This window comes from Dendropsophus ebraccatus, chromosome 1 (assembly GCF_027789765.1).
Source record: "Dendropsophus ebraccatus isolate aDenEbr1 chromosome 1, aDenEbr1.pat, whole genome shotgun sequence".
In the NCBI taxonomy this organism is placed as follows: Eukaryota; Metazoa; Chordata; class Amphibia; order Anura; family Hylidae; genus Dendropsophus; species Dendropsophus ebraccatus.
Genome location: NC_091454.1, coordinates 214,594,178 through 214,612,001, shown reverse-complemented (window position 1 = coordinate 214,612,001; position 17,824 = coordinate 214,594,178). Strand labels below are relative to the sequence as shown.

General features: G+C 44.5%; 1 protein-coding gene and 1 long non-coding RNA gene across 5 annotated transcripts in view; one reads left to right on the top strand and one right to left on the bottom strand.

Annotated features, from left to right (window-relative positions):
* The window catches only part of LOC138769421 (uncharacterized), a 145,805-nt gene that overhangs the window by 51,583 nt on the left and 76,398 nt on the right, over positions 1–17,824 (bottom strand). The window lies entirely within an intron of this gene.
* The window catches only part of CACNA1A (calcium voltage-gated channel subunit alpha1 A), a 178,070-nt gene that overhangs the window by 149,563 nt on the left and 10,683 nt on the right, over positions 1–17,824 (top strand). For all 3 annotated transcript variants that reach the window (XM_069947847.1, XM_069947839.1, XM_069947855.1), the window contains 3 exons: positions 82–220; positions 306–419; positions 8,268–8,303. In XM_069947847.1, the coding sequence (XP_069803948.1) occupies positions 82–220; positions 306–419; positions 8,268–8,303 (289 nt within the window). The remainder of the gene's footprint in view (positions 1–81; positions 221–305; positions 420–8,267; positions 8,304–17,824) is intronic.

The following is a 17,824-nucleotide window of genomic DNA, read 5'->3' as shown; positions in this document are numbered from 1 at the left end:
CGTTATTCAGGCAGTGTTGTGACACCATGTTTCCAGTAATCCAGATAGCCGAACTTCACTTTGGTCATGTTGGTATTTCAGGGGTATACCTGAGGGTGGCATGAAGGAAAGTCAGTCGTGGATGACACAGAGAGCACAGCAAATGTTCCAGAAGACAGGAACCTGGAGTCCAGAGAGGGCGAGAGTACAGGAGAACACCAATAGCTGGCCAGACTCCCAGGTAGGGAACATGTCATTTATCTCTTGTTATACTTACATTTTCCCGAAAAAAAATATCATACTTTATTTCTTGACTTTTCTTTTAGTTGGTAGAGATGACAGAGATGAATCGGGATGGTTACTCTGACAGTGAGCAGTACCTTGTAATGGAAGGACATGGGAGAGCAGCTTCAATGCCAAGGCTACCTGCTGACAACCAGGTCAGTACCCTGCCTGTGCTGATATATGAGGGTCTCACCATCAAACTATCCACCACCTAAGAAACCTTACATTGAGCACATGTATAAGTGAGATGGTGTCACCTTCCTTATGGCTCATCACATGACCAGGAAAGGTCTTCAGCCTGTAAATAAGAACCATTGCTAACCACGCTCATAGAGAACTCGCTGTTTTAATATGACGTTTAACTGAAAGAGGGTTTTTTTGGCGAGACATCCCTGGTCTCTATACCGTATAAAGTTGCCGCCATATGCACTGTTTCGACCATGCTCTCACATTATTATGACACATCATTTATCTTTGAGCGGTGTTTGTATTGCATGATGTATGGTTGTAACTTACAGATGTAGCAGAACTGAATTAGCTGTTTACATATTTCTTTTGAGCACTGTGATAAGTCACTCAGTTAGGTTAAAGTACTGGATTTCCCAGCCTTAGTGATATCACAGTAAGCTCTAACAAATCTAACATACCCAGCTCTGCTACATTTACAAACTGCTGCATCTCTATCTCTATGGTTTTTTGGGGCATAAGCTTCACTCCTGCATGGACTGCATTAAACATGAGTGACATCCAAGCCATCCATGCACACAAAATACAAAACATCTATTAATAAAAAAATTAAAAAAAAACAGAAACACCACAGCCTAACACAGCATAAGTGAATTAACCCCACTAAATAGTGGCATACAGCTTTCCATGTACACAAGAGGTTCTAGGAGCGGCCGCCATACCTCTCAGTACAGAGGGGCAATGCTATGTGTGGTCTATGCACTTGATTTAATGTTCTGCTGACTCCAGAGAGAACATTATTGTTTTTTTGTTTTTTTTTTAATTACAAAAAATATTTCAACTTTTTAGTTAATGTAATCCCTGTGACTGTCTAAGGAGGAGCTCTCCAGAGTATAGATGCAGCACAAGTGAAGTTTTCGACAAGTCAGAATAGGTTCACGTTAGAATATGATTGATACGCCGCATGTATACATTGGCATCCCGTGAAAGTGGGTGGCTGACATATACTGTATATGAACATACAGACAAGGGCCTTATTGATTTTTTTTATACGTGTTTGCGGTCAGTTTTGGTTCCAAGACCAAATACTTTTGGAAAATGACCTAAACATAGTAACTAGCGGAATACGTGTCAATGGGTCCCATGCCTGTACGTACATGTACAGTGAGGAAAATAAGTATTTAATACACTGCCGATTTTGCAAGTTTTCCCACCAACAAAGAATGGAGGTGTGTCATTTGTATCGTAGATACACTTCACCTGTGAGAAACCGAATCTATAAAAAAAATTCCAGAAAATCACATTGTAAGATTTTTAACTCATGAAATAAGTATTTGATCACCGACCAACCAGCAAGAATTTTTTCTGTCACAGACCTGTTAGTTTCTTTATAAGAAGCTCCTCCTACTCTGCATTCAATACCTGGATTAATTGCACCTGTTTGATCTTGTTACCTGTAAAAAAAAACAAAAAACACCTGTCCTCACACTCAATCATTACACTCCAACCTCTCCACCATGGCCAAGACTAAAGAGCTGTCTAAGTACACCAGGGACAAAATGGTAGACCTGCACAAGGCTGTGATGGGCTACAGGACAATAGGCAACCAGTTTGGTGAGAAGGCAACAACTGTTGGCACAATTTTTGGAAAATGGAAGAAACAGAGATGACTGTCAATCTTTCTCAGTTTGAGGCTCCGTGCCTCATAAAAATCTCAGTCTCATAGATTACCATTAGTAACAAACTACGACATCATGGTTTAAACTCATGCAGGGCATGCAAAGTCCCCCTGCCCACACCAGCATGTGTCCAGGCCTGTTTGAAGTTCACCAATGACCATCTGGATGATCCAGAGGAGGCATGGGAGAAGGTCATGTGGTAGATAAGAGCAAAATAGAACTTTTTGTTATCAACTCCACTCTCTATGTTTAGTGTCAAACAAATCAATTTTATTTAAATGCCAGAAAATGAAAAATATGGCAAAGTGGCCTAGACGCGGCCAGTATAGTTAACAGAGTATAGATTATCAGAGCGCAGTCTGTGCAAAAAAGGAATATAACAAAATTAGGTGCCCAACATGTACAACAGAAAAAGTGATGTCAGGAGGTAATATATTAAGACAAATTTGCTACATGTGCAGATGTAAACCATGGTGCCCAGAACTTCTCAAATGTAGCCAATGTGTCGCCCCTTATAGAAGAAATGTTTTCAGACAATAATATACTATTAATACAGTCAACGACCTTATCTAAGTGCAACAAAGGCTGTTTCCAACTTCAAACAATGTGTATTCTACCTGCCAGTAGGATATATTGAGCAAATTTAAAGATCCAAAAGGGAAGTCTAGAAGGTTTAAACCCAAAGAGGCAAGCCTGTTTTTTTTTTCGGGTATGGTCGACCAATAATGTTTGTGATCATGTGGACTACCAAAGTCCAAAAAGCTTGGACAATCGGGAAAGACCACCAAATGTGGTGCATCGAGCCAGTGGCCGGACAGCCCCTAAAACATAGCGGAGAGACTTCAGGATAGATGGCGTGTAACCGAGATGGAACATAGTATGCACGGTGTAGAACTTTTAGGGCTGTTTCAGTCAGGGAGACCTGCCAAGTGCCTCTGCAAAGAACCTCACTACTAATTCTCCATTGCAATGGGGATAAGGTAATATGTAGATCGGATTCCCATTGGACAATATAAGGGAGTTTTTGGTCTCCAGGTGGAGTTGTTAACATAGAATATAATAGCGATACCATTCCTTACCTGTCAGGAGAATAAAGTGCCATAGGCTCAAAGTCAGTAGGCGAGCAATTGGTGCCCAAGGGACAGTAGGACTGTGGGAATGAAAATTTTTTTGAAACACTCAGAAGGATTCGGCTACAGGGGGCTCATGTTGTTGGGCAAAGGCTTCTAAGGTAAATAGACGTTTATGACTTAGGAAATCATGTAGTCTAGTGAGATTCTTAGAGGACCACCATTGGAACTGGGTAGGGGAGAGACCAGGGGTTAACAAAGGGTTCCCTAGTATTGGTAGTAGGGGAGTGATAGTGGATTGTAATTTTTTTCTTAAAACTGACCTTCCGCCATAGGGCTAAGGAGTGGAGTACTATCTGGGCTGAGGCGTGGAGTCGGGGTAGTGATGGCAAACGGGACCACATCAGGGCAGTAAGTGTAAAGGGTATCACCAAATCAGATTCAAGTCACCCATCATGGCTGATGGTCGGTAGAGTGTACCAATAGGAGTTTAGCTAATCGAGTGGCTATGTAATAATGAGTGAAATGAGGTACCGAGAGGCCGCCAGCACGTTTATGAATAAGCATAATCTTCCATGCTATACGGGGTCGTTTCCCGTTCCAAATAAATTTCAGCACATCTCGCTGTAGACTTTCAAGGTCAGAACACACTAGGGGGATCGGCAGGCACCAACAATAATACAAAATCCTGGGCAATATCACCATCCTGACTGCATTTATCCTGCCTAACCAAGACAGGTGTGAAACGTTCCACTTGCGTAGATCTGATCAAAGCGCAGTGAGCAGGGAAGGCTAGTTAGAAGAATAGAGAGTAGGCAAGGAGGTGGTAAGCTTGATCCCAAGTAAGGGAAGAGATCGGGACTGAGGGCGAAAACCAAAGTTCAACTGTATTAATTTTTGCTGTGAAAGGGGTAAATTACAATAGAGCGTTTCCGACTTTGACTGGTTGATATGTAAACCAGATACGGCTTCAAATTCAGACAAAGTCTGGAACAGGTTAGGCAGGGAGGTCAGCGGCTTAGTAAGGGAAAGTAAGGAATCATCTGCAAAAAGATGTAATTTATGTGTTCTTGAAGCAATTTTTACCCCCTGGATGTTTGGGTTCAATCGGACAGCTGTCGCCATTGGCTCCATTGCCAATGCGAATAGTGCTGGTGACAATGGGCATCCCTGGCGAGTCCCACAGGTAATGTTAATCAGCTGAGAATGAGAGGGAAGTTTTAAGAAAGCAGAGGGAGTATAATAGGTGAAGAATATGTACAAAAGATCCCCCAAAGCCCATACGGTGGAGCACCCCAAAGAGGAAGGTCCAAGATATGCTGTCAAACGCTTTTTCTATATCAAGCACTAGTAACATTAAAGGTTTGGAATAGGCATTAGACCATTGTAGGATATCTAAGACCTTGCGGACGTTGTCTGGGGCCTGCCTCCCCGGATGAACTCCACCTTGTCTCCGTGAACCAAAGAGGGAAGGAAAGAATTTAAGCGGGATGAGAGGATAAAGGTAAGGAGTTTTGCATCCAGGTTGAAATTGGACGGTAGTTGGACGTGAGAGTGGGGTCTTTGTTGGGTTTCGGAATGACTGTGTTAAGGGCATCTAGGAATTCAGAAGAGATTGATAAAGGTCGGGAAGGGAATTAAAGAAAAAAAGAAGGGGTTGCAGTAATACAGAAGAAAATTTCTTATAATAAAGTCACTCTCCATGTTTACAACCCCAAGAACACAGTCCCCACCATAAGGTATGGGGGTAGAAACATCGTAATTTGGGGTGCCTTTCTGCAAAGGGGACAGGATAACGGCACCGCATTGATGGGAGAATGGATGGGGCCTTTTATCATGTGATTTTGGCCAACACCCTCCTTCCCTCAGTGAAGATGGGTAATGGCTGGGTCTTCCAGCATGACAATTATCCAAAACACACAAACAGGACAACTAAGGAGCGCTCTGTAAGAAGCATTTCAAGGTCCTGGAGTTGCCTAGCCAGTCTCCACACCTGAATTCAATAGAAAATCTTTGGAGGAAGCTGAAACTCAATGTTACCCAGTGACAGCCCCGAAACCTGAAAGATCTGGAGAAGATCAGTATGGAGGAGGGGAACACAATCTCTGCTGCAGTGTCTGCAAACCTGGTCAAGAATCCCAGGAAACATCCGACCTCTGTTTTTCTATTGTACAAATCCTTTATTCATGTAATAAAATGCCAAATAATTATTTATAAATCCTACAATGTGAATATCTGGAATATTCTACAGATTCTGTCTCTCACAGGTGAAGGTACCGACCAGAAATATTACACATCTCTCCATTCTATGTAGGTGGAAAAACTTGCAAAAAACGGCAACGTATCAAATACTTATTTTCCCCACTGTATTTGTCAGCATCTTATATTAACAGGATGACGATGTACACATGCAACATATTGGCAGATAACAGGTCCATTTTCAGGTTGCTGGCCACAAGTATGATGCAGGACTAAATTACAGGGAGCTTTGTGGATGAGGACCTTATCATTGCATACAATACTAGAGGAAATTCTCAGCCATTATAATCTGACAGACAGCAGACATGTCAGAATGGATGGTAGAAGAGCCAGTGTGATTAATGGATAACCAATAAATAGGGCATTACATTGGTTTTAATCTGAAATTTCCGTCTTAGATTGATCTCTGGCCTATAAAAAGTGTTTTTAGGGTGCGTTCACACCTACCGCATCCGCAGCTTATTTTTCCGCGGAAATCCGCAGGTCTGGTAGTGCAGATTTCAACCTGCGAGAAATCCGCATATGTGTGCGTTTTGCGTTTTTTCTGCAGCAAGTTTATCGCAACTGAAATGTCAGTTTAAAATGTCTCTCATTCTAAACAGACATTTCAGTTGCAATAAACTTGCTGCAGAAAAACCGCAAAACGCACACATATGCGGATTTCTCGCAGGTTGAAATCTGCACTACCAGACCTGCGTATTTCCGCGGAAAAATAAGCTGCGGATGCGGTAGGTGTGAACGCACCCTTAAGAGGTTTTTCTCCAATGGTATTGGTCTCTGGGAAGGGGTCGTTTACACAACAATAAATGAATCTAACACAGAAGAAATTAGACATGAAATGTGAATATGTTCATCATAGGCATCCCTTGTATCACAAGCACACTATGGTCCTATAGGCTTATGCATCAGTTTTATGGCACATAAGTATAAAATAAGCAGACAAAAGTGAGTTATAACAATAAAGTATTAAGCAGGTTCGACAATCATAAGTCTAATGTTTATAGCCACCATAAAGCCCAGCCAAGTGGCAATGAAGCATGGCATTGGAAGCCATAGGAACGCATTGTTGTACAATATATGACCTATATTGGGGCTTCTTGGCCTAAATGCAGAATCTGTAAAAGGGATTTTCGTGTACTGTGCACCATTTATAACACTGGTCTGGAAAAGGGACTACTTACAGTAAATTTTTTTTTTTTTTGCACAATAATAGGACTTTCTGGTGTTTTACTCAGTAAGGGTATAACTCATGGACAAACTGGCTATGTCGTACCTGCATTGGTAGGAGAGATTTATTTATATGGGTTCATTACTTGAATCATGGACCCACTGTTACCAAAGCGGCGTGGGCCAACAGAGTCAGCCTTTCATCTGTTGGGAAGGGTGTAAAGGGCTAAATAGATATAATACATACATTCCATTGTTACCCTAACCAACCGAAATGCAGTGTTGGATGTTAATGGGTAACATGGACAGTTCTGACGAATGTGGCCTTTTGGGTATTGTATTCATACAACAACCATGACACATAGTCAAGGGCCAAATATTATCATATGATAATAACTAAAATACAGGTGACACATGGTTACAAAAGTTAATAATTATTTATAGTTTCCAATAGTGCAGCATAGCTCAGGGAAATAAAATCAGTACACCAGCCAATAGTGGAGGAGAATATTATTATTATTCATACTGGGTTGATGCCACAAATGCGTCAACCAATCTAAATAATTACAGTTTCTTTAAAACCCACACTCTCCAATAAGTATTCCCAAGGAATTCATGTTCATGACTGTGGTGCTGTGCATCTGTCATCCTCACTTCATCCATCTCTGTTACTGAACATGCTATCCTGGCTAGGGCCTCATCAGCTTTCTCCAAGGGGAAGAAAAACCTGTGCAGGACAAAAACAAAGATGGCAGGAACCAGACTGGACCTTCCTGTGCCTGGATGAGGGACTGTGGGGTATAAACCAGAACTAGGAGGGAAGCCCTACTAGAATTTGTGCAACAGGCTCCCTTCTTGTCAATGTTCACTCCTCTATCCACAATGTTTTAAGATCAGCCTAAAAATACCTTCCTAATTTACCGTTAGATATACATAGATATATTAGTTGGAGCTGTTTTTCTGATGCACAGATCCAAATCCCCTGAATAGACAAAATTCTACTTGGACAACCCGGTAAAGGGGGTTATCACAAGGTTAAAATGTATCACCTGACATCACCGGTCAGAACCCTGCTGATCAGATACTTGTCACTTATCCTGTGAATAGTTCATATGTCTTAATCTTTAGTTAGCCCCTTTTATGCACACTGCAGTTTTTAGTGAGAAGCTCCCTCTAGTGGTGGCTGTAAGCTGGCAGACGTTCATCATGTAACTATGTCTGTCCAGGGAATATGAAACTCTTCTATATAAAACCAGAGCTCCAATATCTATAAAGAAAGTATAAATATTAAGAAACTATAGTCAAAGTATTATGGATAACAAATGGGGGTTAAGGTGGCAATTCACCCTAAAATGGGTTTTGTTGGGAATTGCTGGAAGGAAGATGTCTCCTGCTATCTCAGTGACACTCATGTCCTCTTCTTGTGGCTCTTGTGTTGTGTGAACATCATCTCTTTACAGTCATTTGGCCATTTATGTGGACACTGTGTATTGAAACTGTTTCGGTCTAACTGCTGTTAACCTGTGTTCTCTTTCTCTCTGTTCCCCCTGCTGTCTGTCCTTCTGTCTCTCTGTCCATCCTGCACTTCTGTGGTCTCTTCCTTCTTCTTGTCTCTCCTCTCTGTCTCGTCTTGCTGTAGCAGCGAAGGAAAACCCGAACCCGAGGGAGTAACCTCAGTGTATGTAACACCTCTATAACATGCTCTCACACTCTTATAATTCTCCATGTATTGCTGCACTTTACGGCTCACATTCCTCTGTCTTTTTAACCCACTGTCAGTATGGATCTTTATGTGTCTGTATTGTTTATCCTGTAGTATCATGTTGTAGGAATTCATTGGGAAGATACAAACAAGGTCTTCAAGTCATCTAACAGAAATTGGAATATTTATATAATAATACTGTATCATTAAGGCCTTGAGGACACGTCTTTATATCATTACTTGGAAGCAAAGTCTTAAGGCCCTGTCAGACAGCAGGACCCTGCACTGAAAACTAGTGTCAGCCTTGTAGATGGACACTTCATTACAGAGTCTTTACATAACATTAGGCAGGGAGGGCTGAATTGGTCATGTGGTCCTTTGCAGGCATTGGTCATTGGCCGCACATCCCCTATTACATGGGGACATTTGCTGCCAACAGACAATGATTTTTTTCGAAAGGTTAAAACAATACGATCAGCAGATGAACAAGCATTTACTTATTCGACAGCTGATCACTGATCCTATTACACAGGGGGATGTAAGTCTCTTTGGCCAATAATCATCCCGTGTAACAGGTAAATTAGTTCTGGGTAAATCCTACAGAGCTCATTCTGATACTGGATGGGGTCCATGACAGGCCACCTGACAACGCTAGGTTATTTAGATCCTTAAAGGCTATGGACACTTTTGAATGCATTTCAGTTCTTGCTTTGTAATTCCTGTCCCATTCAAAGCAATGGTCTGTCTCCAGCCCTTACCTCTTCTCTCTAGAACAATCTTTTAATAGGGTGCGTTCACACGTACAGGATCCGCAGCAGATTTGATGGCGAAGATCAGCAGCAGATCCGCAGCAGATTTGATGGTGTGGATATCAATGTAACTACATAACTGAACACAGCATTAAATCTGCTGCGGATCTGCGCCATCAAATCTTCTGCGGATCCTGTACATGTGACCGCACCCTTAGGCCATGTTCACATGTTCTGTGACCCGGCCTGTGCAGTACTGGCCAGATGATCTTAACTTCTGCTGAATTCGGATGCAGGCGCACCCGTGTGCGCCCACATCCCAATTCCCCATCGCACACAATGGACAGCCCTGGCCACACGCTACATTGTGTGAACTGAGAGGTTCTCTGCGGCCGCTATTCAATGAATAGTCAGTCAGACATGTCAGTTTTTTGCAGGGCCGCTAACAATCTTGGACGGATTGTATACTATATGTATACGGTTCGGCCGGGATTCCCTCTAGCTGCAGCACAATCTAGGTTAAGTATTAATCACGGGGCCGTGTTGCAAATCGGCAACAACGGCCGTGTGACCATAGCCATAAACTGATAAATAACCAGATCAAAGGTTAACTTTACTCCAATTATACATAAAGTACAAAGCAAAAATAAAACAAAATGCATTAAAAAGGTTGCCATAGCCTCTAAGCCGGCCCTACTGAGAGCCAACTGCATACTGTTTTATTGCTGAGGCAAGATGTGGACATTTGAAATGTTTGATGTAAATACTGACCATAGGAAAGTAATACCTAATGTGTGTGGTTCATTGAGGCCATTTAGACCAGGTACAAACTTGCTGGTTTGGGTGCCCCGACCATTGCCTTATACCAGGATAGGTAAATCTGTTGACCATAACAGCATTTTAACTCAACAAGGAAAAAAAATTATGTTGCATCGGGTCATGGGAACACAAGCATGAAAGGTATCTGAACCACAAGCTGCTAGTGTCAAATCACATCTGCAACTTTAATGGTGTACCAAAAAGGTTGTATTAGGCCCGGATTCACACCTCTGTAATGCTGCCCACAGCACCCATAGTTGCCCGCATTATCACTGACTTCATTCAGAGTAGGGAAACTATATTGGCTTGGGCCTTTTTTGCAGCACAGAACCAGGCCCCAACACAGACCCGTAACACATACAGGTGTACATGGGGCCTTACTCTGAAGAATAACTGGATGTTAAAAAAAGTCGCTGAAATATTGCCTGCACAAGTAAGGCTGGCCTCACACTTTGATTGTGCCAGATGTTTGAGATGTTTAGCGTGTCCTTTTGGCCATTATATGGCTGGTCTGTGTCACTACACTACAAAAATGAAAGGATGGTCTTCTAGTCTCACAGTTTATTTTTTTTTAACAGAATCTCTGCTGATCTCCCCACATCAGGGCGATGCTGTAAGATAGAAACCTGAAAACACATTTTGTTAGCAGCACTGCTCTGTGAGGACCTTGGGGAACATACCTGGCTGCCCAAAAGCTCCATTAATAGAACTGCCCCAGGGCTAGAGATGAGCGGATTTCCCGAAGATCGGGTTCGTATGAACCTGAACTATCGGCATCTGACTCCCGCCGTCTGCCGTCTCCGTGCAGCGGCTGGATACAGCCTAAGAAACGCCTAGAAAACTGGGATGCAGCCATTGGCATAGGCTGTATCCCAGTTTTCTAGGCGTTCCTTAGGCTGTATCCACCTGCTGCATGGAGGCTGCAGACAGCGGGTGTCAGATGCTGATAGTTCAGGTTCATACGAACCCGATCTTTGGGAAATCCGCTCATCTCTATGCCAGGACTTCCCCTCTGGGAGAGGGCAACATCTCCCGTGGTATGCCTACATAGCGAGATACAGTGCAATATTACCAATGTATAATGTGAGACTTAGCTGTTCCTTTCCCGGGAATACTTTGAGAATGTCACAGTCAAAGAAGATGAAAAAGTCTAGGGCTGCATTTACAACAGTATCATGTTCCCACAATAATGGGCATATAACGACCATTGTTGCAAAACAACAATCATGATAATACTGGCTACTATTTTGTAACAACAGATGTTATTTGCTCTTATTTTTACATTATGGCAACGTAGCCTAAGGGTATAAACCCACACACCGTATATGCAGCATTTTTACTGCTGCGATACGCAGCAAACTCGCAGCAAACTCGCAGCAGATTAGATCTAAATAACAGAACACAGCATCAAATCTGTACCAACAAATCTGCCGCATATTTGTTGCGTATCTGCTGCGTATACGGTGTGTGGGTTTATACCCTAAGGGTACAAACCCACACACCGTATACACAGCAGATACGCAACAAAAACGCAGCAAATACGCAGCAGATTTGTTGGTACAGATTTGATGCTGTGTTCAGTTATTTAGATATAATCTGCTGCGTTTTTGATGCGTTTTTGCTGCGTGTTTGCTGCGTATTTGCTGCGTATCGCAGCAGTAAATACGCTGCTTATACGGTGTGTGGGTTTATACACTAAGGGTACAAACACACACACCGTATACGCAGCAGATCTGCAGCAGATTTCATGGTGCAGATTTGATGCTGTGTTCAGTTATTTAGATCTAATCTGCTGCGTATTTGTTGTGTATTTGCTGCGTATCGTAGCAGTAAATACGCTGTGTATACGGTGTGTGTGTTTATACCCTTAGGGTACAAACCCACACACCGTATACGCAGCAAATACGCAACAAATACGCAACAAATACGCAGCAAATACGCAGCAGTTTGATGGTGAAGATTTAATGCTGAGTTCAGTTATTTAGATCTAATCTGCTGCGTTTTTGTTGCGTATTTGTTGCGTTTTTGCTGCGTATTGCAGCAGTAAATACGCTGTGTATACGGTGTGTGGGTTTATACCCTTAGGGTATAAACACACACACCGTATACACAGTGTATTTACTGCTGCGATACGCAGCAAATACGCAGCAGATACGCAGCAGATTACGGTGTGTGTGTTTGTACCCTAATAAGGAAACTGGAAACTGGTGTAATACAGGCCTCTCCCCCCACAGCAAAATGACATCTACAGCTGTCTCCCCCCTCCACAGTATAATCTTATGTACAGATGCTCCCCCTACAGTATAATCACATGTACAGCTGTCCCTCCCCCACACACAGTATAATCATATGTACAGCAGTCTCCCCCCTCCACAGTATAATCACATGTACAGTTGCTCCCCCCCACAGTATAATCACATGTACAGTTGTTCCCCCCCACAGTATAATCACATGTACAGCTTCTTCCCCCCACACACAGTATAATCACATGTACAGCTGCCCCCACAGTATAATCACATGTACAGCTGCCTCCCCCCTCCACAGTATAATCACATGTACAGCTGCTTTCCCCACAGTATAATCACATGTACAGCTACTCCCCCCCACAGTATATTCAGATGTACAGCTACTCCCCCCCACAGTATAATCAGATATACAGCTGCTTCCCCCGCAGTATAATCACATGTACAGCTGCTTCCCCCGCAGTATAATCACATGTACAGCTGTCCCCCCCACAGTATAATCACATGTACAGCTGCTCCCCCACAGTATAATCACATGTACAGCTGTCCCCCCCACAGTATAATCACATGTACAGCTGCTTTCCCCACAGTATAATCACATGTACAGCTGCCCCCACAGTATAATCACATGTACAGCTGTTCCCCCCACAGTATAATCACATGTACAGCTGTCCCCACCACACAGTATAATCACATGTACAGCTGTCCCCACAGTATAATCACATGTACAGCTGTTCCCCCCACAGTATATTCAGATGTACAGCTACTCCCCCCCACAGTATAATCAGATATACAGCTGCTTCCCCCACAGTATAATCAGATGTACAGCTGCTTCCCCCACAGTATAATCACATGTACAGCTGTCCCCCCCACAGTATAATCACATGTACAGCTGCTCCCCCACAGTATAATCACATGTACAGCTGTTCCCCCCACAGTATAATCACATGTACAGCTGTCCCCCCCACAGTATAATCACATGTACAGCTGCTCCCCCACAGTATAATCACATGTACAACTGTTCCCCCCACAGTATAATCACATGTACAGCTGCTTCCCCCGCAGTATAATCACATGTACAGCTGCTTCCCCCGCAGTATAATCACGTGTACAGCTGCTTCCCCCGCAGTATAATCACATGTACAGCCTCTTCCTCTCCACAGTATAATCACATGTACAGCTGCTCCCCCCACAGTATAATCACATGTACAGCTGCTCCCCCCACAGTATAATCACATGTACAGCTGCTCCCCCACAGTATAATCACATGTACAGCTGCTTCCCCCACAGTATAATCACATGTACAGCTGCCCCCACAGTATAATCACATGTACAGCTGCTTCCCCCGCAGTATAATCACGTGTACAGCTGCTTCCCCCGCAGTATAATCACATGTACAGCTGCTTCCCCCGCAGTATAATCACGTGTACAGCTGCTTCTCCCACAGTATAATCACATGTACAGCCTCTTCCTCTCCACAGTATAATCACATGTACAGCTGCTCCCCCCACAGTATAATCACATGTACAGCTGCTCCCCCCACAGTATAATCACATGTACAGCTGCTCCCCCACAGTATAATCACATGTACAGCTGCTCCCCCACAGTATAATCACATGTACAGCTGCTTCCCCCGCAGTAAAATCACATGTACAGCCTCTTCCTCTCCACAGTATAATCACATGTACAGCTGCTCCCCCCACAGTATAATCACATGTACAGCTGCTTCCCCCACAGTATAATCACATGTACAGCTGTTCCCCCCACAGTATAATCACATGTACAGCTGCTCCCCCCGCAGTATAATCACATGTACAGCTGCTCCCCCCACAGTATAATCACATGTACAGCTGTTCCCCCCACAGTATAATCACATGTACAGCTGCTTCTCCCGCAGTATAATCACATCTACAGCTGCTCCCCCACAGTGTAATGATATGTACAGCTGCCTTCCCCCCACAGTATAATCACATGTACAGCTGCTCCCCCCCCACAGTATAATCACATGTACAGCTGCTCCCCCCACAGTATAATCACATTTACAGCTGCTTCTCCCACAGTATAATCACATGTACAGCTGCTTTCCCCCTCCACAGTATAATCACATGTACAGCTGCTCCCCCCACAGTATAATCACATGTACAGCTGCTCCCCCCACAGTATAATCACATGTACAGCTGCCTCCCCCTGCACAGTATAATCACATGTACAGCTGCTCCCCCACATTATAATCACATGTACAGCCTCTTCCTCTCCACAGTATAATCACATTTACAGCTGCTTCCCCCACAGTACAATCACATGTACAGCTTCCTCCACCCTGCACAGTATAATCTCATGTTCAGCTGCCCCCACAGTATAATCACATGTACAGCTGCCTCCCCCTCCACAGTATAATCACATGTACAGCTGCCCCCACAGTATAATCACATGTACAGCTGCCTCCCCCTCCACAGTATAATCACATGTACAGCTGCCCCCACAGTATAATCACATGTACAGCTGCCTCCCCCTCCACAGTATAATCACATGTACAGCTGCCCCCACAGTATAATCACATGTACAGCTGCCTCCCCCCTCCACAGTATAATCACATGTACAGCTGCTTCCCCCCTCCACAGTATAATCACATGTACAGATGCTCCCCCACAGTATAATCATATGTACAGATGCTCCCCCACAGTATAATCACATGTACAGCTGCCTCCCCCCTCCACAGTATAATCACATGTACAGATGCTCCCCCACAGTATAATCACATGTACAGCTGCCTCCCCCCTCCACAGTATAATCACATGTACAGCTGCCCCCACAGTATAATCACATGTACAGCTGCCTCCCCCCTCCACAGTATAATCACATGTACAGCTGCCCCCACAGTATAATCACATGTACAGCTGCTTCCCCCCTCCACAGTATAATCACATGTACAGATGCTCCCCCACAGTATAATCACATGTACAGATGCTCCCCCACAGTATAATCACATGTACAGCTGCCTCCCCCCTCCACAGTATAATCACATGTACAGCTGCCCCCACAGTATAATCACATGTACAGTTGCTCCCCCCCACAGTATAATCACATGTACAGCAACATCCCCCCACAGTATAATCACATGTACAGCAACATCCCCCCACAGTATAATCACATGTACAGTTGCTCCCCCCCCCCACAGTATAATCACATATAGAGCCGCTTCCTCTCCACAGAATAATCACTGTCAGAACCACTCCCTACACAATATAGTTGTCACGGCCGCGGCGGCGGCCCATGTTCTGGGCCGCCGCCGCAACCTCCTCCTGCCCCATGCAGCGGCCGGGCTCCTTGTGCAGGGACCCGGCGCTGATGCTATTTCGGCCCCTGGGGGCGCCTCACCTCTCCTCCGCTCCTGTCTCTCACTGTGCCGGCCGGCGCACGCGTCCCCGCCTCCTAGGGCGCGCGCGCGCGCGCTGGCTGTCTCAGATTTAAAGGGCCAGTCCGCCCCTAATTGGTGTATGCACACATCACTCCCTATAAATTCCAGCCCTGCCCCACTACAGGTGTTGGAGCCTCTATATGCTTCCCATAGCGTTTGGCCCAGCTCCCTGTTGTTCCTGACCTTAGTCCTTGTCCCTTGTTCCTGTCTTCAGTCCTTGTCCCTAGTCCTTGCCCGCTGCCTTCCCATTGTTCCTGAGTCCTGTCCGCCACCTGCGAGCACGTCTACAGTCCTCTGCCTGCACTACTCTCCTGCCTACTGCTCCTGCCACGCCTCGCCTGCCGTCACTAGCAACCAAGCCAGGGGTAGCGACCTGGGGGTCGCCTGCCGCAGCAAGTCCATCCTGCCTTGCGGCGGGCTCTGGTGAAAACCAGCGGCCCCTTAGACTCCGCTCCCTGGTGAGGTTAGTGCTATTGCTAGTGACGGTCCAGTGGATCCACTACTCCAGGCGTTACAGTAGGCTCCAACCATGGATCCCGGCGAGGTGCCTGATATCCGTGACGTAGCCCGAGTGGTCGCCCTACAGGCGCAGCAGATCCAGCAACTCACTGCCGCCTTACAGCAGCATACTACAGCCCAGCGCACACCACCTCCTGCTGCTTTTTCTACACTTCGACTGGCTCTCCCAAGCAAATACTCTGGTGACTCCAAGTTGTGCAGAGGATTCCTGACTCAGTGCACCATGCATATTGAACTTTTAAGTAGTCAGTTTCCCACCGAGCGCTCTAAAGTGGCTTTCATCATCAGCCTATTGGAGGGTAGAGCTCTGGCCTGGGCCACGCCGCTGTGGGACCGAGATGATCCTGTTGCTGCCAATCTCCGAACCTTCCTAGTCGAGTTTCGCTCCTTCTTTGAGGAACCTGCCCGTGCCTCTTCAGCTGAAACTGCTCTCCTCAACCTCTCTCAAGGGAGCTCCTCTGTTGGTGACTACGCCATCCAGTTCCGCACTCTGGCGGCAGAATTAGACTGGAATGAGGCCGCTCTTATAGCCACCTTCAAGAAGGGCCTGTCCAGTCGGGTGAGAGACGTGCTTTCCGCCCGAGACCTACCTACCTCCCTGAACGAACTCATCCTACTGGCCACCAGGGTCGATACTCGTTTTTCTGAGAGAGAGGAGGAGGTCATCATGTGAAAATCAAAACGCGCATGTAAAAAACGCAGCAAAAACGCAGCGTTAAAAACGCAGCGATACGGTACGTGTGAAGGCACCCTAATGGGGCTTATCCGAAATATAGTTTTGGTTCCCAATGAAAATAATGGGACATTGTTTACAGGCATGTATGTGAGAATCCACTATGAGAACCTGCCCATAGGAGGTATAAAAAATTACATAAATCATTCAGTCTCCCTTTCATATATAAAGAACATATGCATGCTTACTAAACTTCACAAACTTAATAATCAAATATTCATCTATTCAAAAAATATTTTAGAAAATCTAGTGCGGACAGAAAACAGTATTTACATGCATAAATAAAAACATGGATGTAGCCAAATAAAGTAATACTAAATAAATTATAAATAGCTACAAAAGAAATAAATACAAAATATCCTTAAAAAAACAAGTCCTAATACAGCTACATTGAGTGAAACCTAAAAATGTCTTTATTTATATAGCACCAACATGTTCTGTGTATGGCGAGGGTGGGCGGTAAATATAATGATCGTTCAGCCTTCAGTTATTGAAGGTATATGGCCAGCTTAAAGGGGTTATCCAGCGCTACAAAAACATGGCCACTTTTGCCCCACGTTTGTCTCCTTTTGGTTTGCAATTAAGCTCCATTTACTTCAATGGAACTGAGTTTCAAACCCCACCCAATCTAGAGACAAGAGTGGCGCAAAAGTGGCCATGTTTTTGTAGCGCTGAATGACCCCTTTAAGGTTGCATTCACATGTTCAGTGTTTTCCTTGGTCCGTGAATGTAGTCCACTAGCTACCTCTGTGATCCGAGTAAAATCGTCCGTGTTTACACGTGTTTTGCATCCATGTCCATGATCGATCTGTTTAAAGAGGGTTTAATTACATTGATTACATCACAACCGTGTTTTCCACTGAAGAACACGGATGTCACATCTGTGAAAAGCATGTATCTCATTCATTTCTATGGGGAATCATTGCTGTGCTTCCGTTCTGAGTTATGACATGTCCTATTTTTAAACAGAACAAATTGGAGATCCTTGAAAACACTAAACATGTAAATAGCCCAGT